This window comes from Pan paniscus, chromosome 3, assembly GCF_029289425.2.
Source record: "Pan paniscus chromosome 3, NHGRI_mPanPan1-v2.0_pri, whole genome shotgun sequence".
NCBI lineage: Eukaryota > Metazoa > Chordata > Mammalia > Primates > Hominidae > Pan > Pan paniscus.
Genome location: NC_073252.2, coordinates 684,207 through 709,642, shown reverse-complemented (window position 1 = coordinate 709,642; position 25,436 = coordinate 684,207). Strand labels below are relative to the sequence as shown.

The 25,436-nt window shown below is 38.0% G+C and overlaps 1 protein-coding gene across 6 annotated transcripts in view; it reads left to right on the top strand.

Annotated features, from left to right (window-relative positions):
* The window catches only part of ZNF721 (zinc finger protein 721), an 84,675-nt gene that overhangs the window by 45,103 nt on the left and 14,136 nt on the right, over positions 1-25,436 (top strand). For 4 of the 6 annotated variants that reach the window (XM_034958090.4, XM_063603613.1, XM_063603614.1 and 1 more), the window contains one exon: positions 9,013-13,452. The exons of 1 other annotated variant lie outside the window; for it this stretch is intronic. In XM_034958090.4, coding sequence (XP_034813981.3) covers positions 9,013-11,750 — 2,738 coding nt within the window. In that variant the 3' untranslated portion in view covers positions 11,751-13,452. Of the gene's footprint in view, positions 1-3,564; positions 3,587-9,012; positions 13,453-25,436 lie in introns of those variants that run through there. One more of the 6 variants, XM_034958091.3, reaches the window with a different exon arrangement.

Below are 25,436 nucleotides of genomic sequence, written 5' to 3'. Positions count from 1 at the left end.
CATGAGCATCAACATGGAGAACAGTGATAATGGTGGTGTGTGCCAGGATTCAGGTATCTTCCCAGTATTTTTTTCCCCAAACCTCTTTATTCCCAATTAACCATTTGTTTCGTTGCCACTGGGGCAACCAGGTAGTAAGACCATCTGCTACTGACCAAGAGTTGGTATACAACTGACAAATCCCTCTGGCCTCCTCCTAAATAGATCAGAGGACCGTTACTGGTTCAACCAGCTAGCTGCTTCCACCTTTTCCTTCATCAGAAATGCTTATGTTTTCTAACAGGACTGTAAGCCGCGGCCTTCTAGCGTCGAGTGCCACCAGTGTATTTGGTGGTCCATTAGTAAACCAGGCATGTTTCTGTCCTCTGGGCTTAGTTTTTTAAAGGATTTGTCCCATTGGATGGGGGAGGTTTCCTTCCCTATCTGAAGGGCTTGCTCAGTGGTTTTCTGAGCTGGCAAGTTTTGTACATCCTTATGCAAAAGCAGTATCCCCTTTGGTCCTGGCTTATCCCTATCTTGTGTATACCATTTCCATTTTATAATGCTGCTTTCTTGAGTGTGCCCTATCTGGTGAGTATTGGGGAAACTCATGACCCAAGTCATAATAGGAATTTCAGGCCTCATAAAGACCTCATGGTTGAAGCAGAGGTCCTCTGTTTCCAGCAAAGCCCAATAAAAAGCTAACAATTGCTTCTTGGAAGGGGTATAAGCTTTGCCAGCCTATGGCAGTTTCTGGGTCCAAAACCCCAAAGGTACCCTCTTCCCACCTTGTTTCTGCCTAAGACTCCAATTAGCATGTTGATCTAGGACAGCTACTTGCAGTTCTACTGGCCTGTTTCGTATGGGCCATAGATCTGGGGTCAGTTGCACCGCTTGTTCAGCTTGTTGAAAAGCCACGCTCTCTTTCTGTCCCCAGTGAAAGTCATAGCGTTTTCTAGTGACTGCACGCAGAGGTTGTAAAATGTTACCCATGTGGGGCATATGATGTCTCCACAATCCAAACAAGCCAATAAATTTCTGGGCCTCCTTTTTAGTGGTAGGGGTTGCAAATTCTAGTATTTTAGCCTTAGCCTTTTGTAAAATGGACTATTACCGTGTATTTCAGAGGATGCCAAGGAATTTTACAGTTTTTGCAGGTTCTTGAATTTTCCTAGGGTTAATTTCCCATCCTTGAGATGGGAGCTGGGTTTTTACCTGCTCCAAGCCCCAGCCGACTAGTTCTTCAGTTTTACCCTGACCGGCTATTTGGACAGCTGCTTTTTTCAGCAATAGGCTGATAGCTTTGAGCCTGGTCAGTCAAGACACAGGCCTGGCCAGGGCCAGTCAGGATGTCAGATTAGCATTTTTTTTCCAGCTTACATTTCTCGTGTAGCAACCAGTCCCTATCTTGACACATTAACTTACAAGCAGTAAGCAAGCACCATCCACACCGGGAAATTACCTCAGCATTCCCTTTACCAACTGGGATTCCCTGCGCACCTCACAGACAGCCAACGGTTCAAAATGCACTAATTTAGATTCCCAATTTTCAAAAAGGCCAGTTCCGTTGGACCACTCAATGGCCAAGGGAGAGAACTAGGGGAGTTCCCATCCCAGGATATGGGAAGCCCCCAACCTCCCAGCCCAGTCCTCGTGGCTGAAAAATGGCACGTTTTCGCTTTTGGATCATGTTCCTGACACCCAAAATGTTCTATGCAGGAAATGCATTAGGGGAGAAGAAGACACACACACAATACCTTTAAGGATAAACAACCTTTATTTCACGTAAATAGCAATGCAGAATAAGAATAAAATAAGCAAATGTAATAACCAAATTGCAGTGGGAAGGGGAGAAGGGAGAAAGGGTATATATATTTACATTCACCAGACTATGGAGAATTCACCACCAGACTGGGAAGCAACAGCCTGGGCTCCAGAGTCAGCCACCATCCGTGCACAGACGAGGAGGGGTCTCATGAAGCTTCGTCATGCTATGAGACCCTAGCTATTTTTGTAATGAGTTGTTTGGCACGAGGTCCCATCACTAGGGCATTTCGTGAACTGGGCTCAAGGAACACAAAATGGTCAACTTGTTTTTGTGATTGTCTATTCTTTTTCAATAACTAACGTATAGGAATAGATTGAAATAGAGATTTCTTCAAAACAGTGCTGGCTGAAGACGTCAAGGGGCTCACACAACCTGTTCGGGGACTTGGTGACCATTGTTTGTGTCCATGTTCAATTGAGTTCAAATGTAATATTTAACTTTTTCTCCACAGAGATGTGTCAGAATATCTTTGTTTTAAAATAAAATATTGTATGTATATGTCACATTTTAAAAATCTGATATTTATCTCTAAAGGGACATTTGTGTTTCCAGGAATTGTCTTTTGTAAATAATAATGAACATGCGTGTGTAAACATGTATTTAAAGCCCTGCCTTGAATATTTTTGGGATATATATATATATATATATATATATATATATATATATATTTTTTTTTTTTTTTTTTTTTTTTTTTTTTTGAGACAGAGTCTCGCTCTGTCACCCAGGCTGGAGTTCAGTGATGCAATCTCGGCTCACTGCAAGCTCCGCCTCCTGGGTTCACGCCATTCTCCTTCCTCAGCCTCCCAAGTAGTTGGGACTACAGGCACCTGCCACCATGCCCATCTAATTTTTTGTATTTTTAGTAGAGATGGGGTTTCACCGTGTTAGCCAGGACGGTCTCGATCTCCTGACGTCGTGATGTGCCTGCCTCGGCCTCCCAAAGTGCTGGGATTACAGGCATGAGCCACCGCGCCCGGCTTTTTTGGGATATTTTAAATAGATGTGTAAGCATGTAATTAAAGCCCTGCCTTGAATATTTTTGAGATATTTTTTATACAGTGATGTGGTACCATGTGTGTGTCCATATTTTTTTTCCTGAGCCTTTGATGTTATATTCAAAAACTGATTGCCGAGACTAGTTGCATAAGGCCTTCATCATAAATGTTTATATTAGATTTCACATATGTGTAAGATCATGTGGTATTTGTCTCAGTGTATCTGTTTTATTTCACTTAACATAATGGCCTCCACGTTCATCTGTGTTGTGGCAAATATCAAAATTGTATTCTGTATTGTAGATGCATAGTATTTTATTGTGTATATATACTACATTTTCTTTATTCATCCAAGTTCTGGACACTTGGATTGATTCCATATCTTGGCCATTGTAAACAGTGCTGTAATAAACATGGGAGTGTAGATTTCTCTTTGACATACTGATTTTGTTTAGCTACAATGAAAATAGAACTTACATATGTTCCAGCAATCCCATTTAATTAAAAAATTAAAAATAGAACATGTGATCCAGCAATTTCAATTATTTTTTCTGTGTGTGTGTGGTCATCCACAGTTTATTTGTGTAGGCAAGGAGTCAAAGAAACAGTGTTAAAATACCATTTGTTGATGGTTTAAACATATGTTATCCTGTGATACTTATTTTTTTCTATAATGGCTCTACTAACTTAGAATTTTACCGACTGTATGTGTTTCCTTTTCTATTCATTCTCACTAACATATTTTTGTCTTTCTAATTACAGTCATTCTAATTGGAGTGAAGTGGTATCTTGTGGTTTTGATTTGCATTTCTCTGACAATTAGTGATGTTGAGCATCTTTGCATGTACTTTTTGACTATTTGTATTTCTTTTGAAAAAGGTCTCTTAAAGTCTCTTGCCTATATTCAAATTGTGGTATTTTTGTTAAGTTTGTTATATATTCTGTAAATTTATCTTTTGTCATATGTATATTTTGCAAATATTTTCCTTCATTCTGTAGATTATCTCTTCACTCTGCTGTCTTTGCTATGCAAAGCATTTTTACTTTGTTGTAATCCCATTTGCATATTTTTGCTTCTTCTGCCTGTGCTTTTGAGGTCTTAAGATTCTTTGCTCTGTACTGTGTGGTAAAGCATTCCTGTATGTTTACTTCAAATAGCTTTATTTGGGTTTCCCATTTAAATCTTTATTTGTGATTGACTTTTTTATATCATAAGAGGTAGGAGCCTAGTTTTATTTTTTTTATTATCTTGTAGATAATTTTCCCAGCACCATTTATTGAAAATATTGTCTTTTTCCAATAACAAAAATGTTTTTGGAAAATCTATACTTTTGTGTCTGTGGGAGAAACACTTTCGTGATTTGAAGATAATTTCCAAAACTGTCATACCTCTATCTCTTTTAGATATTATTTTTAATTGTTTTCAAAAATGCTGAAACTTTACAATCATATATTTTTAAATATTCAGCTTAGTCATATTAACGTTGTTATGCACTCTATCTTTAGAATATGTTTATCTTGCAAAGCTAACACTCAGTACACATTAAACAACTACCTACTTTTTCTATTTTCTGGCCCTTTACAAAAACAATTCTGCTTTTTATTTTAAAGTCAGACCGCTTTAGATATCTGATGTAAGTTGATTCATACAGTTTCTGTCTCTTCATGACTTATTTTGTGTTAATGTCATCAAGGTTTATCTTTACTGTACTTAATTTTTGCTTTTTACAAACTGAGTAATATTTCATTTTAATATTTCAAATTTATCAATTTGGTGAGAGAAATCTGTGTTGCATTTATTTGCTTTCAGTAACAATGCCGCAGTAATTATGAGTGTCTAAAACTCTTCATGTGACCATGTGTGAGTTTGTATTTTTGGCAGATTTTATTGATCTAGCTGTTCAGCTTTATATCTATTCCAAATTATTTTAATTCTTTAGCTTTGTATGTGTTTTGAAATCAGGAGCTGTGAAGCCTCTGAGATTGCTTCTCTTTTTGAAGATTGTTGGGTACTTCACTGTTTCTTAATTTGATATAATATGGGGTTTGCTGTTTCTATTACTACAATAATTTAATTACAAATTTGACAGGGATTGCATTTAATCTGTAGATTACATTGAGCAGTCTAGATATCTTTATTATTTCAATCTTTAGTTTGTATTATTTCTATAAGTATGTAATTTTTTTTTTTTTGGGGGGGGGATACGGATTCCTGCTCTGTCACCCAGGCTGGAGTGCAGTAGCGGGATCTCAGCTTACTGCAAGCTCCGCCTCCCAGATTCACGCCATTCTCCTCCCTCAGCCTGTCCAGTAGCTGGGACTACAGTCACCCACCACCATGCCTGGCTAATTTTTTGTATTTTTAGTAGAGACGGGGTTTATAGTTTTCTTTCTTTTATTCTACATTCATACCAGTTTGGTCATTAAAAGAAATCTGTAAAATTTGAATTTTAAAAACTTCTGTTAAGACTTTTTTGTGCCCTAATATGTAGTTTATCAAGGAGAATATTGTATGAGCTATTCAGGAAGGTGTGTATTCTCGTTGAGCAGTGTTCTTTACAATTCTGTTAGGCATAATTGTTTAATACTGCTTTCAAATCTCCTGTTTCCTTATGAATATTTTATCGTGTTTCATTATTCTTTATAGAAATTGGGGTATTTAAATATCCTAGTATAATTATATTGCTTTTTTTGTGTTGCTTTAATTCTGTCAGTATTGGCTTTGTATATTTGGAACTCAATGTGGGACACACACAGACAGACACATTAACATATGTATACACACATTTGTCGTGAGTTCCCAGTAAAGGAACGTTTTTATTATTGTTTAATGGCCTTTCTTCTGAACTTTTAGTTAAAGTATATTTTATGAAATAGGACAGTTTTGACTTAAGATGTACTTTGTGTTATATAATTTGGTTATTTGCATCAAATGTCTTCTTTCCTTTTTCAGTCTTTTTAAATTATTACATCTCAAGTGACTCCTGTAGAAAAGCAAGCTGGATCATGTTAATTTTTGCAATCAATCCCTTCATTTGGTGCATGTATTTCGAATGGAAACTTCATAAATATTTGAATAATTTGCTGAAATAGACTTACATGTTTTATTGATTTTTTTGCTGGATTATTTCATTTTTGCCCCTTATTTTCTTTTTCTGTCTTCCTTAGTGTCTTTTTGATTTTTGTACTGATACACCTTTACTTCTTATTTTTTGGCGTATCTATAGAGATACTTTTTTCTGGTATCTTGGGAAGTACATAAAATTTCTTAAAATAATATATTTTTTGTTTTATTTTATTTATTTATTTATTTTGAGACGGAGTCTTGCTCAGTCACCCAGGATGGAGTGCAGTGGCGCGATCTCGGCTCACTGCAAGCTCTACCTCCTGGGTTCATGCCATTCTCCTTCCTCAGCCTCCCCAGTAGCTGGGAGTACGGTGCCTGCCACCACACCTGGCTAGATCTTTTTGTATTTTTAGTAGAGATGGGGTTTATCCATGTTAGCTAGGATGGTCTCAATCTCCTGACCTTGTGATCCACCCACCTCAGCCTCCCAAAGTGCTGGGATTACAGGTGTGAGCCACTGTGCCCTGCAAAATAATATATTTTAAACTGGTAAAAACGAGTTGCATTTGAAAAATTCTTCCTCAGCCAGGTGCGGTGACTCACGTGTGTAATCCCAGCAATTTGGGAGGCTGAGGCAGGCGGATTACGAAAAGAGATCGAGACCATCCTGGTCAACATGTTGAAACCCCGTCTTCACCAGAAATGCAAAAATGTGATGGGCGTGGTGGCGCGCCTGTAGTCCCAGCTACTTGGGAGGCTGAGGCAGGAGAATTGCTTGAACCCAGGAGGGGAGGTTGCAGTGAGCCAAGATTGTGCTGCTGCACTCCAGCCTGGCAACAGAGTGAGACTCTGTCTAAAAAAAAAAAAAAAGAAAAAAAAGAAAAAAAAAAGAAAATTCGGGGTTGGGTGTGGTGGCTCACGCCTGCAATCCCAGCACTTTTGGGGGCTGAGGCAGGCAGATAACGAGGTCAGGAGTTCGAGACCAGCCTGGCCAGTATGATGAAACCCCGTCTCTATTAAAAATACAAAAAGTAGAAGAGCATGGTGGTGTGTACCTGTAGTTCTAGCTACTCAGGAGGCTGAGGCAGAAGAATTGCTTGAACTGGGCAGGCAGAGGTTGCAGTGAGCCAAGATAGTGCCACTGCACTCCAGTCTGGGTGACAGAGTGAGACTCTGTCTCAAAAAAAAAAAAAAAGAAAAAGAAAACTTCCTCATTACATCTGTCCTCGTTTGTTATTGATGTCAGTAATCATATTTTTATGTGGTATATTATTACCAGATAATGATCAACAGTTTATGATCATTTTTATGCTTTTAACTTTAAATTTTTAGAGAATAATTAAAATGTTTTCCACACTATTATGATAGTGGTAACAGAACTTTGTGTATGTGCATATCTTTTTCAGAAAGTTACATATTTTCGTATGATTATGTTTGGTTTTCTTGCATTATGTTATTTTCACTGGAAGACACTTTCTTCAGCATTTTTTTGGTAAGACAGGTGTTGTCCTAATATACTTTTTCAGCATGTGCTTATCTTGAAAGGTCTTTACTTTTTCTTCATTTTTAGGACAGTTTTGCTGGTTATATTATTCCCATGTAGAATTTTTTTTTCTCCAGGATCTTAATTATATTGCATTTCCTTCTGGTGTGAAATAGTTTTGTTGACAGATTCACTGGTAATCTTATAAGACCACACTTATAAATGACACATCACTTTTATTTTGTAGTTCCTAAGATGCCCTTCTTGTGTTTGATTTTTCAAACTTTGCTCATGTATATATATGTGCCTTGCGATAAATCTGTGTGTGTATCCTAGTTGAAGTTTGTTGAGCTGCTTCATTTATTACATCCTTTTTTTAACTTTTGAAAATTTCTGAGTCATTATTTTATATTTTTCACCTCCTTTTTTAATGTTTTTAATGTTTTCATTGATGTTCTGATTTTTCTGATTACATTTAGTTACATGTGTTTTCAGTTAACTGATTCAGCATTATTCAGATTACATTTAAAAAATTAGTACATCTTTTTTTATGGTTTTCTGAAAATTTTAAAATCATTCATTATAATGTGTTCTAATATTTTGTATACATTGTAATATTTGCTTGTTATTTGAACATTAACAAATAACAATCTTTATTATGTTGCTTTGTCATGATGTAGTCTGAAGCCAGTTGTCTTTGGTAGAGATTATGGGAACCTGTCATACATGTTGGAAGGATGTCTCTTGTCTGGAATTTTGTGTTTATTTTTTAGTTAAAAGGGTTTCTTCATGTTTCCTGTTAAGAGTCTCTAATTGGCCGGGCATGGTGGCTCACTCCTGTAATCCCAGCACTTTAGGAGGCTGAGGCAGGTGGATCACGAGGTCAGGAGATTGAGACCATCCTGGCTAACATAGTGAAACCCCATCTCTACTAAAAATACAAAAATTAGCTGGGCGTGGTGGTAGGTGCCTGTAGTCCCAGCTATTGGGGAGGCTGAGGCAGGAGAATGGCATGAACCCAGGAGGTGGAGCTTGCAGTGAGCCAAGATCCCGCCACTGCACTCCAGCCTGGGTGACAGAGTGAGACTCCATCTCAAAAAAAAAAAAAAAAAAGTCTCTCATCACTTGCTGTACCTGTTGCCTGTATTCAGCACTTCAGTCTGCTTTTGAAATATTTATATTTTGTCTTCGAATACCCAAGTTGTTCTTCCAAAGTATCACCATTTCTTTCAGCACTGTTTTATTGGAGGCAGAAATCAGTTTTTGTAAAGACCCCAAAAGCCAGAAATAAGGATATGTGTGTCAGTATTTTTCTTCTCTTTTAAGGAAAAAGGAGTTGAGAGTTTTCTTCTAATGGCATAGTGCTATATTGGGGAGGAAGAGCTGTTGGTGGGTAAATTGAACAAACATTCCTTCCTGTTCTATGTGGCTTTTGGCATTGTGCTTACCTGAGGGATTGCATACAATTAACTCATTTATAGATTTCACAGAAAGGCATTTTGATCACCATATGTTTGTTACATGTATATGTGAAGAAGTTATGACTTCTGGTATTTTGTTATGTGATCTTACTAGCGTACTTTGTATAATCTTATGATTTGTAAAGTATATGCATATGAATCTAGTAACTGGGATAATTTGTTATTTTTGTTTCTTTCAGCTATGTGTTCTCATTTCACCCAAGACTTTTTGCCAGTGCAGGGGATAGAAGATTCATTCCACAAACTTATACTGAGAAGATATGAGAAATGTGGGCATGACAATTTACAATTAAGGAAAGGCTGTAAAAGTATGAATGTGTGTAAAGTGCAGAAAGGAGTTTATAATGGAATTAATCAATGCTTGTCAAATACTCAGAGCAAAATATTTCAATGTAATGCACGTGTCAAAGTTTTTAGTAAATTTGCAAATTCAAACAAAGATAAGACAAGACATACTGGAGAGAAACACTTTAAATGTAACGAATGTGGCAAGTCATTTCAGAAGTTCTCAGACCTAACTCAACATAAGGGAATTCATGCTGGAGAGAAACCCTACACTTGTGAAGAACGTGGCAAAGACTTTGGATGGTACACAGACCTGAATCAACACAAGAAAATTCATACTGGAGAGAAACCTTACAAATGTGAAGAATGTGGCAAAGCCTTTAATAGGTCAACAAACCTTACTGCACATAAGAGAATTCACAACAGAGAGAAAGCCTACACAGGTGAAGATCGTGACAGAGCCTTTGGATGGTCCACAAACCTGAATGAATATAAGAAAATTCATACTGGAGATAAACCCTACAAATGTAAAGAATGTGGGAAAGCCTTTATACATTCCTCACACCTGAATAAACATGAGAAAATTCATACTGGTGAGAAACCCTACAAATGTAAGGAATGTGGCAAAGTCATTTCCTCATCCTCAAGCTTTGCTAAACATAAGAGGATTCATACTGGCGAGAAACCCTTTAAATGTTTAGAATGTGGTAAAGCCTTTAATATTTCCACAACCCTTACTAAACATAGGAGAATTCATACTGGAGAGAAACCCTACACATGTGAAGTATGTGGCAAAGCCTTTAGACAGTCCGCAAACCTTTATGTACATAGGAGAATTCATACTGGAGAGAAACCCTACACATGTGGAGAATGTGGCAAAACCTTTAGACAGTCCGCAAACCTTTACGTACATAGGAGAATTCATACTGGAGAGAAACCTTACAAATGCGAAGACTGTGGCAAAGCCTTTGGACGGTACACAGCCCTGAATCAACACAAGAAAATTCATACTGGAGAGAAACCTTACAAATGTGAAGAGTGTGGCAAAGCCTTTAATAGTTCAACAAACCTTACTGCACATAAGAGAATTCATACCAGAGAGAAACCCTACACATGTGAAGATCGTGGCAGAGCCTTTGGATGGTCCACAAACCTGAATGAATATAAGAAAATTCATACTGGAGATAAACCCTACAAATGTAAAGAATGTGGGAAAGCCTTTATACATTCCTTGCACCTGAATAAACATGAGAAAATTCATACTGGAAAGAAACCCTACAAATGTAAGCAGTGTGGCAAAGTCATTACCTCATCCTCAAGCTTTGCTAAACATAAGAGGATTCATACTGGCGAGAAACCCTTTGAATGTTTAGAATGTGGTAAAGCGTTTACTAGTTCCACAACCCTTACTAAACATAGGAGAATTCATACTGGAGAGAAACCCTACACATGTGAAGTATGTGGCAAAGCCTTTAGACAGTCCGCAATCCTTTATGTACATAGGAGAATTCATACTGGAGAGAAACCCTACACATGTGAAGAATGTGGCAAAACCTTTAGACAGTCCGCAAACCTTTATGTACATAGGAGAATTCATACTGGAGAGAAACCTTACAAATGTGAAGAGTGTGGCAAAGCCTTTGGACGGTACACAGACCTGAATCAACACAAGAAAATTCATACTGGAGAGAAACTTTACAAATGTGAAGAGTGTGGCAAAGACTTTGTATGGTACATGGACCTGAATCAACAGAAGAAAATTTACACTGGGGAGAAACCTTACAAATGTGAAGAGTGTGGCAAAGCCTTTGCCCCATCAACAGACCTGAATCAACACACGAAAATTCTTACTGGAGAGCAAAGTTACAAATGTGAAGAGTGTGGCAAAGCCTTTGGATGGTCCATAGCCCTGAATCAACACAAGAAAATTCATACTGGAGAAAAACCTTACAAATGTGAAGAGTGTGGCAAAGCCTTTAGTAGGTCAAGAAACCTTACTACACATAGGAGAGTTCACACTAGGGAGAAACCCTACAAATGTGAAGATCGTGGCAGAGCCTTTGGATGGTCCACAAACCTGAATGAATATAAGAAAATTCATACTGGAGATAAACTCTACAAATGTAAAGAATGTGGGAAAGTGTTTAAACAATCCTCACACCTGAATAGACATGAGAAAATTCATACTGGAAAGAAACCCTACAAATGTAAGGAATGTGGCAAAGTCATTACCTCATCCTCAAGCTTTGCTAAACATAAGAGGATTCATACAGGTGAGAAACCCTTTAAATGTTTAGAATGTGGTAAAGCGTTTACTAGTTCCACAACCCTTACTAAACATAGGAGAATTCATACTGGAGAGAAACCCTACACATGTGAAGAATGTGGCAAAGCCTTTAGACAGTCAGCAATCCTTTATGTACATAGGAGAATTCATACTGGAGAGAAACCCTACACATGTGGAGAATGTGGCAAAACCTTTAGACAGTCTGCAAATCTTTATGCGCATAAGAAAATTCATACTGGAGAGAAACCCTACACGTGTGGAGACTGTGGCAAAACCTTTAGACAGTCTGCAAATCTTTATGCACATAAGAAAATTCATACTGGAGATAAAACCATACAAGTGTAAAGAATGTGGCAAAGTCTTTAAGTCATACTCCAGCATTCTTAAACATAAGAGAACTCATACCAGGGGAATGTCTTACGAAGGTGAAGAATGTCGCGGTCTTTAAATGCTCCTCAATCCTTTCTAATCATAAGATAATTCATAATGGAGAGAAACTCTAAAATGTGAAAAATGTGAGAAGGCTTTTAATCACACCTCAATCTGTTGTAGACATAAGAGTAATTATATTGATGAGAAGCCAAATTAAAATTAAAAATGTGGCAAAGACTTCCAATTCTAGTCACTTCTTAATGTAATTCCTACTGAAGAAAACACCTGGAAATACAAAAAATGTGGCAAAACTTGTAACCAATGCTTAGTATTTTTGCACATGATAGTATTTATATGTGAGACTACTTGTACAAACATAAAAATATACAAAAGCTATTAATGTCTACTTGAAATTTATAGTTAATAAAAGCATTGTAATTTCTGTTGAAAGACCTTTTAGAAAATATAGGCCATTAAAGTGAAGAATAGTCTTAAGACAGAGAATACAAAGATAAAGAGGGCTCTAGTACCTGTACTTGTATCCCAGAACTTACTATATGCATTTTGTACTAGAGGAAAACTCTGAAGCAGTTGCTTAAACTTTGTTCAACATCAGAGAATTTATATTGGAGAGAAATCCTACAAATGTAATAAATGTGGAAAAACCTCTGTTCAGAAACTGCAGGTTAAGAAACCAGAGGCCAGGCGCAGTGGCTCACGCCTGTAATCCCAACACTTTGGGAGGCCAAGGAGGGTGGATCACCTGAGGTCGGGAGTTCAAGGACAGCCTGACCAATATGGAGAAACCTTGTGTGTACTAAAAATACAAAAATTAGCAGGACATGGTGGTGCATGGCTGTAATCCCAGCTACTCAGGAGGGTGAGACAGGAGAATGGCTTGAACCCAGGAGGTGGAGGTTGCGGTGAGCTGAGATCATGCCATTGCACTCCAGCCTGGGTAACAAGAGTGAAACTCTGTCTCAAAACAAGAAAAAAAGAAAAGAAACACCAGAGAATTTTTACTAGAATATAATTTGTAGGTGCAGTAAATGTGAAGAAATATTTAGGCTAAAATTAAGACTATGTAAACATCAGAGGATTTACAGTAGAAAGAACTAAGGAACTAACACTTCAGACTTTAAAATAAATCAGAGTATTAAGTATAACAAAAGTTGAACCTGTTAGAAAATTTCTTTGTATATAAGTTGAAAAGTAGGTTTTTGAAGAGATATATTCAAAATATATTTTTTCACTTGAAAAAAGTAAAAATTTTTTTCAAAAGCAAATAATTCAACTCTAAAATTACACTATTTCAACATTCTCATTTATGTGAAAGCATGTGATAAATTGTTGCTGCATCAGAGATATGAGAAATTCCTTTGCATTAGGTGGGCATTATTCATAGACTTCTACATGAAAGAGAAGAGAAATAAAAGATGCACCAGGAAAATCTGAGCAGAGAGGCTTTTAGTGGTTGACTTACTGAGTGATGCCTGAAGTAGGTGTTCAGAGTAATACTTTGCGTTATACTGAGAGAGAATCTGAATTTTAGTAGTAAATTGTTTTGCCAACTGTATATTTATGTAATAAGTGCAATAAAATGCAGTAAATTTTAAAATTCTCTTAAGATAATGTGAACTTAATTTTTGAAATAAAAATTGTTATTGTGTTAAAATTTTTGTGCCGTGAATGAAGTGTTTTATTATGCCACCAACTTTCACCTATCCAACCTTACTCAAGGGTGTACGTTAAAGATGGTAACAATGTACTATCTGGTAATATAATTGAATGACATCTCTAGTCTTTTTTAGTGGCTTTCAACAGCAAATAAATTGAAGAATATTGTTTGCATGTTACATTTTTATTCTTATTGAAATTTTTCAAAAGGTTTTGTGAGTACATAGTATGTGTATATATTTATGGTATATATGGGTTATTTTGATACAGGCATACAGTATGTAATAATCACACCACAGTAAGTGAGTTATCACCTCAAGCATTTATCCTTTGTATTACACACAATCCAGTTACACACTTTAATTATTTTTAACTACAGGTCATTTTATGTTTGTAATAAACATTCATACATTCCTGAGTCTTGAATACTTTTAAAAAATGTTTCATATATATCTTTGAACATGTGGCATGTCCTCCTGCAAACACATACAGACATTTAATTTACTTGGAGTTAAATATATAAATTTTGTGCTCTAAAGATAAACGTTGGGCACAAGGAAATTATGGAGCAAGCAATTGTGTTTGCATGAGAGTTTATACCTATTTTCCAAAGAAAATAGCAATATTGGAACAAAGAAGGTTCTATTAATACTGTGGATAGGTAATTTACTAGAAATCTAGAAATCTAAAACATTTTGAAATCAAATCTATATTTTCTTCTTTTCATTTAATTACTGTACAATCTAATGAATCATTGTTGAGAATCTCCCCATGCCAATCAATTCTGGTTTTATGTGGTCCTCATGCTCTAGGTATAAATTTCTCATTTTTTTTGTTTCCACTTCATAAAGTATGTGAGCTTGTCAGAAACTATAAGAATCATTTTTATAAAATTTAGTGCACCAAAAATACTTTTTAGATGTAATTTCACAATGTGTGTATTTATGTTTTATTTAATTAGAACATTTCATTTTATTGGACAACCTTATATAAGCTATTTTCTTTAGTTATTGTTCTTTTCACTTTTTATAACTGATATAAATAAGTTTGTTCAGGCAAGTACTGGGAAAACATAAGTATTGGGGATGTTTTGATAAATAATTGTAGTGAACAAACACAAAGTGCTGGGTGTGTAATAGATGCTCCATAACTAGCCATAAATATTCCTGGAGTTAGTTCGTAGCTCCAAGTAAAAGATTAAAAATATCTATGTTGAAGAAATGTCATTAATTGTGCATGTGGAGAGGACGTGTTCCCAGGCTGCAAAACTGACTCAGTCTGAATTTAAAGAGGATTTCTGTTTTTATTTTCTAATTATCTTTAGTTTTGTGATGTCTTCTTTTCCTTTGTGTTTTGGCTACAGTTTCCTCGCTGGTCTCTTCATGCCGTGTAATTTCACATGGACTTTCAAGGTTCAGATGAGAAGTTTAGAATTTTTAATGTGGTATATTATTGTTTTTAACTGGGTTGTTTGAGATTATTTATAATTTATCAATACAACATTCAGATCACTTGAGATGAGAGTAATTCACTGTTCACAGGTAAGAGGATTAAGTCAGCATTGCTTCTCTGTATTGGTAAAGGAAAAATTGTATGAGATTCTAACAAAAAGTGTGTTAAACATAAGTTAGAATAGGTAAAACATTAATATAAGTGGGTTGCATATTGTAAGCACCATATGAAGAAACTCATCAGAATTTTGATACCTCTTAAAATATATCTTAGAAAAAAAATTTTTTTTTTTTGAGACAGAATCTTTCTCTGTCGCCAAGGCTAACCTGCAGTGGCACGATCTCAGCTCACTGCAACCTCTGCCTCTTGGGTTCACGTCATTCCCTTGCCTAAGCCTCCCGAGTAGCTGGGACTACAGGCGCCCACTCCCACGCCTGGCTAATTTTTTGTATTTTTAGTAGAGATGGGGTTTCACCATGTTAGCCAGGATGGTCTCGATCTCCTGACCTCATGATCCGCCTGCCTCGGCCTCCCAAAGTGCTGGGATTACAGGCGGGAGCCACCACACCCGGCCCTCTTGAAATTTTTAAGAGACTTAATGGTAGGTGAAGGATTTTACATATCATTTTCTATGACATAGCAAAACTATTTTTTTAAGCTGAATCTTTTGAGTGTAAATGTTAAGTGTTGGAAAAATAGAATGATCTGTGTAGATTCAAGATTCAAAATCTGCAGTGATCTTTTCTGTTGAGATTCATGTTACAATCTTGAGGAAATTTGTCTGTTATGATTTTTTTGTTTTAGTGGATGCAGTTCATGAGGTACGGTTTTAATTTTTAGTCACTTTATCCAAGTCCTTCGTCACCTTCTCTGGAAAATCAGATTATGGCAGCTATTGAATTCAAACGTTCATTAATTAATGTAATTCAGCATATACATAATAATATATACCAAATACTAACCATAATCCTGTATATCTGTTAATTTTCACAGAAACTCAATGCATAGACATTATTATTATCCTTATTTTACAGAGGAAGGAACAGAGCCACAGAGAAAAATGACTTGCTCACAACAGAAGAGCCAGTAGTAAAACACAGGCAAGTTTGACTCCAGAGATAAGTCTTAACTACTACAGTAAACAACCTCTTCAAACAGAAAATACATGATTATCTTCAACACCCATTTTTTTTTTTTTGAGACGGAGTCTCGCTCTGTCGTCCAGGCTGGAGTGCAGTGGCGTGACCTCGGCTCACTGCAAGCTCCACCTCGCGAGTTCATGCCATTCTCCTGTCTCAGCCTCCCGAGTAGCTGGGACTACAGGTGCCCGCCACTGCGCCTGGCTAATTTTTTTGTGTTTTTAGTAGAGATGCGGTTTCACTGTGTTAGCCAGGATGGTCTCGATCTCCTGACCTCGTGATCCGCCCACCTCGACCTCCCAAAGTGCTGGGATTATAGGCATGAGCCACCGTGCCCGGCCTCAACACCCATTCTTAATAAAAAATGAACAAACATTGGGCTGGGCGCGGTGGCTCACGCCTGTAATCTCAGCACTTTGGGAGGCAAAGGTCTCGAACTCGAGACCGTCCTGGCTAACATGGTGAAACCCCGTCTCTACTAAAAATACAAAAAATTAGCCAGGCATGGTGACAGCACCTGTAGTCCCAGCTACTTGGAAGGCTGAGGCAGGAGAATGGCGTGAACCCAGGAGGTGGAGCTTGCAGTGAGCCAAGATCGCGCTGCTGCACTCCAGCCTGGGCAACACAGCGAGACTCTGTCTCAAAAAAAAAAAATTATAATTTCATTTATGTGAGATATTTTTAGTAGTCAGCTCATAAAAACAAAGTACAATGGTGTTTGTCAAGAGGTGGGGGAGAGTGAAAGTGTTACCAGGAAGTGCAAAGTCCTTAGTTCTTGTTTTCTTGAAAGAAACAATTCAGCCCAGACACAAAGAACACACCAAAAGAGGAGTAGGTTGGCCCAGCTGGAAACAGTCTTGAGAGTTACATGTTGCAGTTTTTATTATCATAGACTTAAAAAAAAATTTCCCACCTCTGTCTTAAGTGTCTGCCTTTGTTTAGTATCCTGCTTCCCGGTAAATCTCTTCTTTTATCCTCATCGAGTTTCTGCCCAGGTCTGTGAGATGCTTCCTTACTGTCAGCTGATACAGATGTGTGAGTTCCAGTGATCAGTGAATCTTAATGGCAGCACTGCTTATTACCGCCATCTTAGGAAAATAATATAGCAGTCAAATGTGTACTTACTATGCCTACATATTGCTTAGGAATTTTCCTTTAGCCCTTTTTCCCTTTTTATCAGCATGTAGCTAGCTACATTCTGACAGTTTAATCACAGTATGAGCAATTACTGGGTGTCCTAAGTGGTGTTTCAGGGTGTTCTTCATAGGTATTTCTGCTCCTCTCTGCTCAAATTTAGCATACATGTTTTGGGTTGTCTTTGGAGCATGAGGTTTTTTCCTCTGGGGCTCTTTTTTTCTGTTCATGTCTAACTGCCTACTCGAACATTCCCTCAATAGATTGTGACTCTAAAAATCTTTGAGACAGTGCACTGTGGGTCTTCTGTAACTACTTCCTGGTGACATAAGATAACTCATCAGCGTCTCATTATCTTGCTCTTTGTCAGAAAAACATTCCCTCCACGTTTTCCCAGGTTTGACTTGCAGTATCCAGAGGAAATGTGGAGAAACACGGTTGTACAGAAGGGAAGAAAATAGGTTGATACTCCTGTTGCAGGACCATTTGAAGTCTGAGAGTTTCCAGGTGAGAGGAAACAAACCTGGTTACTTGATTTAGTGAGTAAAGCTCACAAAAGAGAAAAAGGAAGACAAAAGCTAGGGATCCCCAAAAAGGGATGTGATGAGAATTTGAACCAGTTGGCACCCCAGGAGAACTAACCCTCAGTGGCATGTTTCTGATGGTGACAGGCTTGGTTTATAAAATCTCTAACATGGTCCTGGAGTTTCCCTAATCTGTTAACCCAGAAACAGCATTTTTCTCCTAGCATAAGGCAAATGCTTTCGTGAGCTGCAGCTAGTGTGGCAAGACCTCTACAATTTTGAACTACAGCCACGAGATAATCAACTTGTTGCTGTCACTCTGTAAGAGTCTGAGCAGTGGTTTCTGTTTTTTGAGTCAGTTCTAGAGACAGGTTGTGGTAAGTTGAGAAGGCAATAATTATGCCAGCTATTCCTGTAGTGGCACTTGTGATGCCAAGCTCATTGAGGGGGGAAAAAAAAAGATAAACTGCACAGTTGATCTGGTTTGAGGTAGTAAAGGGTAACAGCAAAGAATCATCACCCAGGACAATGCAAATTTTAGGGGTGAAGGAAGCCAGAGTGCATGTGCTCGTCAAGTTTCCAGAGAGGCAGAGATAAGCCTGCATTTCACACAGGAAGTAAAGTTCTGTAGTCAATAAAAATGGATGCAGAAGGTGAGGTCAGTTCCAAACATTGACCAGGGTCCTTGTTGGCTACCCGATGTGTGAGATTATGCCACTAAAGTTGCTGCTGCCAGGGGAGCCAGACATGGGTCCTATGTGTTTTTTTGTTTCATTTTATCATGGGGATGTCTCTAGTAGTATCAAGGAGAAGGGTTTTCTGAAACAAAGACTTGAAACCTTTTGCATAATTTATACTGGCTTGGTTGACACCATGGGTTGGGTAGACTGCCAGAGGTGTGACCGACGCAGAATTCAGTGGCATCATTTTGGATGAATGCTCCAGGTGCTAAAACATTTGGGGGAGAATAGAAAATCTCATTTGATGTTGAGAATATTTAGTGAAACAAAATTTTGAGAAATATCAATAATGGTGCTCGTTGTGTTGCATTGTGCTGGGTCTAAAGCATCCACGATGGATCTGGAATTTACAGTAGCACAGATGCGTAGGAGTGCCTGGCCAATGAGGGTAGCAGGGGAGAACAAGGGGCTTGAAACAATGGGGGTGGGTTTAAGAAAATCTTAAAAGGCTGCTTTAGGTTTTGTCAAAAAGATTACACTAGCAGAGGGAAGGTTTTGTGTAGAGAGGTCCCGATGGTAGGTGAAGCTAAGTTGGGCTTGAGTAGATGTCCATTCTTGTATTGTGGCCAAGTAGGCCATTCCCACCCTGGATGAAGAGGAATTCATGACTAGCTAACAGGTTGAGGCATAGGAAGTATTGGTAGAGTTTAGTAGTTGTGGAGTTGCCTGCAAAGTGCTTTAAAAAAAAGGTTGTGGGCAGTTAGGGCATATGAGGGTGACTTTAGTCAGAAGTATGAGTAATGACCATAGAACATTAGGCTGCATGGCTCCAAGGGAAGTAGAATAGGGCCAAATTGAGATGCTTGATTAAGAAGAGAGACTGTTAACCCAATGAATATTAGAGAGATCACTACTCAGATTATGGCTTTGATGTTTAAATGTAGGAGGGACATAGCAAACTCTTCCCTGGAGAGGGTGTTGGTTTACAGTAACAAAGGCATATTAGTAAATCTGCAGAGTATTATGACTTCTAATATAAACATGAAAATATTACATCGCTGATGGACTAAAGCAGTCAAAAGTAAAATAACTAGGTTAAAAAATTAGTATTAGATAAAGCAAGCTCTTAATGGAACACCTGGTGGTGTGCAAGTTAGGGTTAAGGTAAGAATCAACAGTACCACTGCAAATAAGATTGCCAATATTGGGATTACCCTACTTTGAGATAAAATGAGGAAGAGCATTATTTAGCTTCTCATTTAGAGAGAAATTTGTAAGTCCTCCTGTGGCTCACAGGAGTAGCTGAGTGTTGGTTCCATCTTTGGTTGCTTAACGTGTTTCCAGTTGTATTCAAAAGTAGTGTGTCCAGCTAGAGATGCCAGGAAACTTGATAGCTATTGGGGTGAGAAGTATGATAGTAACATTGTTCTTTTGTGACGGGGTTAGTTGAGATCCAGGAGATCCACCTCTCCAGATATTAATGAGGACTTGTTACCCTGCCTGGTTTTAAGGGTTGTTGGAGTGGGGGTCAAACTCAGAATTGTTTGTCCAAACTCCTGGATGGCCTCTTGAAATTGAGTCAGCGATTTTATGTACTGGGTTAATTTGGTAACCTCTGGGTATAATATTAGGTTTGCATGTAGAAAGGGTCTCTTAATATAGGACTTCGAAGAAACTAAGGCATAGATGTAATTTAGGGGCTGTTCTAATCTGGAGAAGTGCCATGGGCAGAAGTTCTAGCCATGGTAAAGAGGCTTCCTGGCATCATTTGCTCAAGGTCCTTTTAATAGCTTGATTAGTCCTTTCTACCTTCCTGGGAGACTGTGGCTTTCAGGAGGAGTGTGAAAAGTATTTTACCTGTAGGGCTTTTGCCACTGCTTGGGTAGTTTGCAAAATAAATTATGGACCATTGTTACTTTGTGAAGACCGTGGAAACCCAAAGAGATAATTTCTTTCAGAATGATCCTGGCAAGTACCTGAATCTTTTCTAGTATGAGAGGCTTCAACCCAGGCAGTAAGGGGGTCCCCAAAAATCAGAAGGTATTTGTAGCCTAGATAGGTTGGCAATTAAGTCTACCTACCATTCTTCCCACTGGGTAGGTTTCTTGTTGCTGAACTGGCTGAATTAAGGAGAGTGGCTTAGGCCTGGAGGATTATTATAGATGTCCAGACTTTACAAACTTGTCAAAAAGAGAGTTTTAGTTTTGTTTGTCTGTTGTTTACAGCTGATAGATATGCTGTCTCCCAAAGAGACAAGAATTATGGAGTGCCCTTTTTGCTTTCTGCTGGAGGACCTGGGGCGGGGGGGGTGGGGGGGAACTCAGGGCCAGGTACAGTGGCTTACACCTGTAATCCCAGCACTTTGGGAGGCCGAAGTGGGTGGATCACGAGGTCAGGAGATCGAGACTATCCTGGCTGACACAGTGAAACCCCATCTCTACTAAAAATACAAAAAATTAGCCAGGCGTGGTGGCGGGCGCCTGTAGTCCCAGCTACTCCAGAGGCTGAGGCAGGAGAATGGTGTGAACCTGGGAGGTGGAGCTTGCAGTGAGCCGAGATCGAGCCACTGCACTCCAGCCTGGGCAACAGAGCGGGACTCCTTCTCAAAAAAACAAAACAAAACAAAAAAACAAAACTCTCAATTTACACAATCTTTCAGGTCCTAGGGTATTCACGTTTGATACCCCATTTCTTTTTCTCTTGAGCATATTGCAGGGGGGGCAGGTTGTTAGGCACAGTTGAGATAAGGGCCATAAGGAGTTCCCCAGAAAGGGTGGTGCCCCTAGCTGCTTGGCCAACCTGCCTGTTTCTCTAGATAATCTCATCTTGGCACTTCTGGTAGCCCCAGCAATGATCCACCTGCCTCAGCCTCCCAAAGTGCTGGGATTACAGGCTGGGATAATGAGCCACCATGCCCGGCCTTGCTCCACAGTCTTACAGTGTACACAGTTGAATATTGTCATACACAAGTATAATGTAAAATGAATACATCCTTGTCCGAGATCTCAGATAGAAAGTGCTCTGCTCTTTCCTGTTTAGTATGATATAAGTCATTGATTTGTCATACATGGCCTTTATTGTGCTGGGGTACATACCATCTATACCTAATTTGTTGAGTTTCTTAAAGCACAAAGGCATGTTGAATTTTGCCAAATACTCCTACATAGACCAGCAAAATAAAGATGTCTAGATGTCTAGTGGCAAACTTAATTAAAAAGGTAAACATGCTCTACATTGAGAATTATATAACATTGACAAAAAACTGAAAAAGACATGAAAAATTGAAAGATTATTTTTTGCTCATGAATTGAAAAAATATAAAAGTGGCTATACTACCCAAAGTGATCTACAGATTCAATGCAATCTCTATCAAAATGCCAATGACTTTTTTCACAGAAATCAGAAAAAAAAAGATTTAAATGTATAGGGAACCACCAAAGACCCACGAACGGCAAATGTAATCCTGAGCAAAAAGAACAAAGCTAGGAGCATCACACTTCCTGGCTCCAAAACATACTATGAAGCTATAATGAGCAAAACAGGATGATACTGACATAAAAACAGATGAAAGTATCCAGTGAGCCTAGTAATAAATTCATGAACCTAGAGCCAAGTGATTTTCAACAAAAATGTCCAGAACACACAGTTGGAAAAAGACAGTCTTTTCAATAAGTGTTGCTAGAAAAATTGATTATCTACATAAAAAAATGAACCTAGGCCCCTACCTCTTATGATATAAAAAACTCAATCACAAAGATTTAAATAGAAGCTGGGCACAGTGGCTCACGCCTTTAATCCCAGCACTTTGGGAGGCCAAGGCGGGCAGATCACGAGGTCAGAGGTTCGAGACCAGCCTGACCAACATGGTGAAACCCCATCTCTACTAAAAATGCAAAAATTAGCTGGGCATGGAGGTGTGTGCCTGTAATCCCAGCTACTCGGGAGGCTGGGGCAGGAGAATCGCTTGAACCCGGGAGGTGGAGGTTGCAGTGAGCCAAGATCACGCCACTGCACTCCAGCCTTGGTGTCAGGGCAAGACTCCGTCTCAAAAAAAAAAAAAAAAAAAAGGAAACCCAAACCTATAAAGCTATTAGAAGTAAACACAGAGGAATGCTTTACCACCTATTGCAGAACAAATAATTTTTAAGACCTCAAGACACAGAAAAATATGCAAATGGGATTGCAACAAACTAAGAATCTTTTGCACAGTAAACAATGAGATAATCTATAGAATGAAAGAAAATATTTGCAGAATATACATATGATGAGATAAACTTGCAGAATATATAACAACATATATAACACATAATTTGAAAATAGGCAAGAGACTTACAGATACATTTTTCTTTTTCTGTCTTTTTTTTTTTGAGACAGGTTCTTACTGTCACCCAGGCTGGAGTTCAGTGGCCTGATCTCAGCTCACTGCAACCTCCGCCTCCCGGGCTCAAGCGATTCTTCCGCCTCATCCTCCCGAGTAGCTGGAATTACGGGTGTGCACCATCACGCCTGGCTAATTTTTGTATTTTTAGTAGAGACGGGATTTCACCATGTTGGCTAGGCTGGTCTCAAACTCTTGACCTCAGGTGATCCACCCGCATCAGCCTCCCAAACTGCTGGGATTACAGGCATTAGCCACTGCACTCGGCTAAGATACAATTTTCAAAAGAAGAAATACAAATGGCCAAAAAGAATATGCAAAGATGTTCAGCATCACTAATTATCAGATATGCAAATCAAAGCCACAACAAGATGAGACTTCACTGCAGTTAGAATGACTGTAAGTAGAAAGACAAAAAATTTATGAGAAGGTATAGAAAAGTTAACATATTCAGCTGGTAAGACTAAGTTAGTACAGCCGTTATAGAAAAAATGTATCACAAAGTGACATATATTTAAACAATAAACACTGTAATTTAAGATGGTTCTTTTGATTGTAAGACAATAAACATTTGTGACCATGCAAGAAAAAAAAATTCAAATTGCTGGATCATGTTACAGAAAGAAACCAGATACACTGAGACAAATACTACATGACCTTACACATGTGTGGAATCTAATAAAAACAGTGAAGCCTTCATGCAACTGGTCTTAGCAATCAGTTTTTGGATATAACATCAAAGGCTTGGGAAATAAAAATATGAACATACACATAGTACTACAACACTGTATCCAAACTATTCCAAGAACATTTAAAGCAGGACTTTAGGCGGGCACGGTGGCTCACGCCTGTAATCCCAGCACTTTGGGAGGCCAAGGCGGGTGGATCACGAGATCAGGAGATCAAGAGCATCCTGGCTAACACTGTGAAACCCCATCTCTACTAAAAATCCAAAAAAAGAAAAAAAAAAAATTAGCCGGGTGTGGCGGCAGGTGCCTGTAGTCCCAGCTACTCGGGAGGCTGAGGCAGGAGAATGGCATGAACCCGGGAGGCAGAGGTTGCAGTGAGCCGAAGTTGTGCCACTGCACTCCAGCCTGGGTGACAATAAGACTCTGTCAAAAAAAAAAAAAGAAAGCAAAACTTTAAATAGATATTTACACATGCATGTTCTTCATTATTTACAAAAGATGATTCCTGGAAAGAATACAAATGTCCCTTTAGGGATCAGTATCAAATTTTTAAAATGTGACATATACATATAATAGAATATTATTTCATTTTAAAACAAAGATATTCTGACATATCTTACAAAAACAAAGCCTGAGAATATTGTGTTACATATAATAGTCAAAAAAAACACACTATATAATTACACTGATAAGAATATGGAAACCAGTGAAAATAATAGAAACAGTAAGTAAAATGGTATTCTTCAGGAGCTAAAGAAAAAGGAAAAAAGGGCAGTTTATTGTTTATAAGGTACTAAATTTTACTTTTGTAAGGTAAAATTAGAGATCCATTGCAAAATAAAGTAAATGTACTTAATACTAGACTGTACACTTGAAAATATTTAAGATGGCAGTTACACATTTTTCATCACAACTAAATATTTACATCTACCTAAAAAGGTTACAGTCTGTAAAAATCGCCTTCAAATAAGAAGTGTTTCTCTCACAGAATAACATAATCAAACATAAATAGATGGTAATTTTACACTGTTTCTTTGACTACTCACCCACACAAGAAAACAGTGATGAACACCCAAGTAAATAAAACATTTATAAACACCTAGGGCAATATTTATACAGGCAAATACTACATAGATAACTTTCTTGCCAAGAGAAATGTCTGATTTATATATATATTTTTTAATTTGCTCCAAGTGAAACCCAATGACATTTATTTGAATTAAACACCACGTGGTCATAAAAGGTACAGGTTAAAATTACCATACAAAGATGAAGATTAGGCCAGGTGCAGTGGCTGATACCTGTAATCCCAGCACTTTGGGAGGCCAAGGCAGGTGGATCACCTGAGGTCAGGAGTTCGAGACCCCAGACTAACCAATATGGAGAAACCCCATCTCTACTAAAAATACAAAAAATTAGCCGGGCGTGGTGGTGCATGCCTGTAATCCCAGCTTCTCGGGAGGCTGAGGCAGGAGAATCGCCTCCCCAGGAGGCAGAGGTTGTGGTGAGCCAAAATCATGCCATTGCTCTCCAGCCTGGGCAACAAGAGCAAAACCCTGTCTCAAAATTTAAAAAAAAAAAACCAACAAAAATATAAAGATTAAAAACAAACCACTAAAATGGAGTTGAAAACTAGAATAAAAAATTCTGACCTATAAAATATTGAATCTAATATATATGTATCATAAAGACAATCTTTTAAATAACTACAGTTTTCAACTGTGACTATGTACTTACGAAGAGCTGGCATTTTGAATCTTTGGCATTCAAGGTACAGCAGCAAAAGAAAATTAAGTCAATAATTAATAAAATGCTCTGATGAGAATGAGGCATTTCAATACATTTACTTATTCCACAATTTGAAAATTTGAGCATTTCAGACATTTTGAATTCAAAATAAAAAACATTTGACATAGAACATATCAGAAAGTAAAATATACAAGGGGAATGACATAGCAAGATGGCAGAATAGGAGGTTCTCTACCC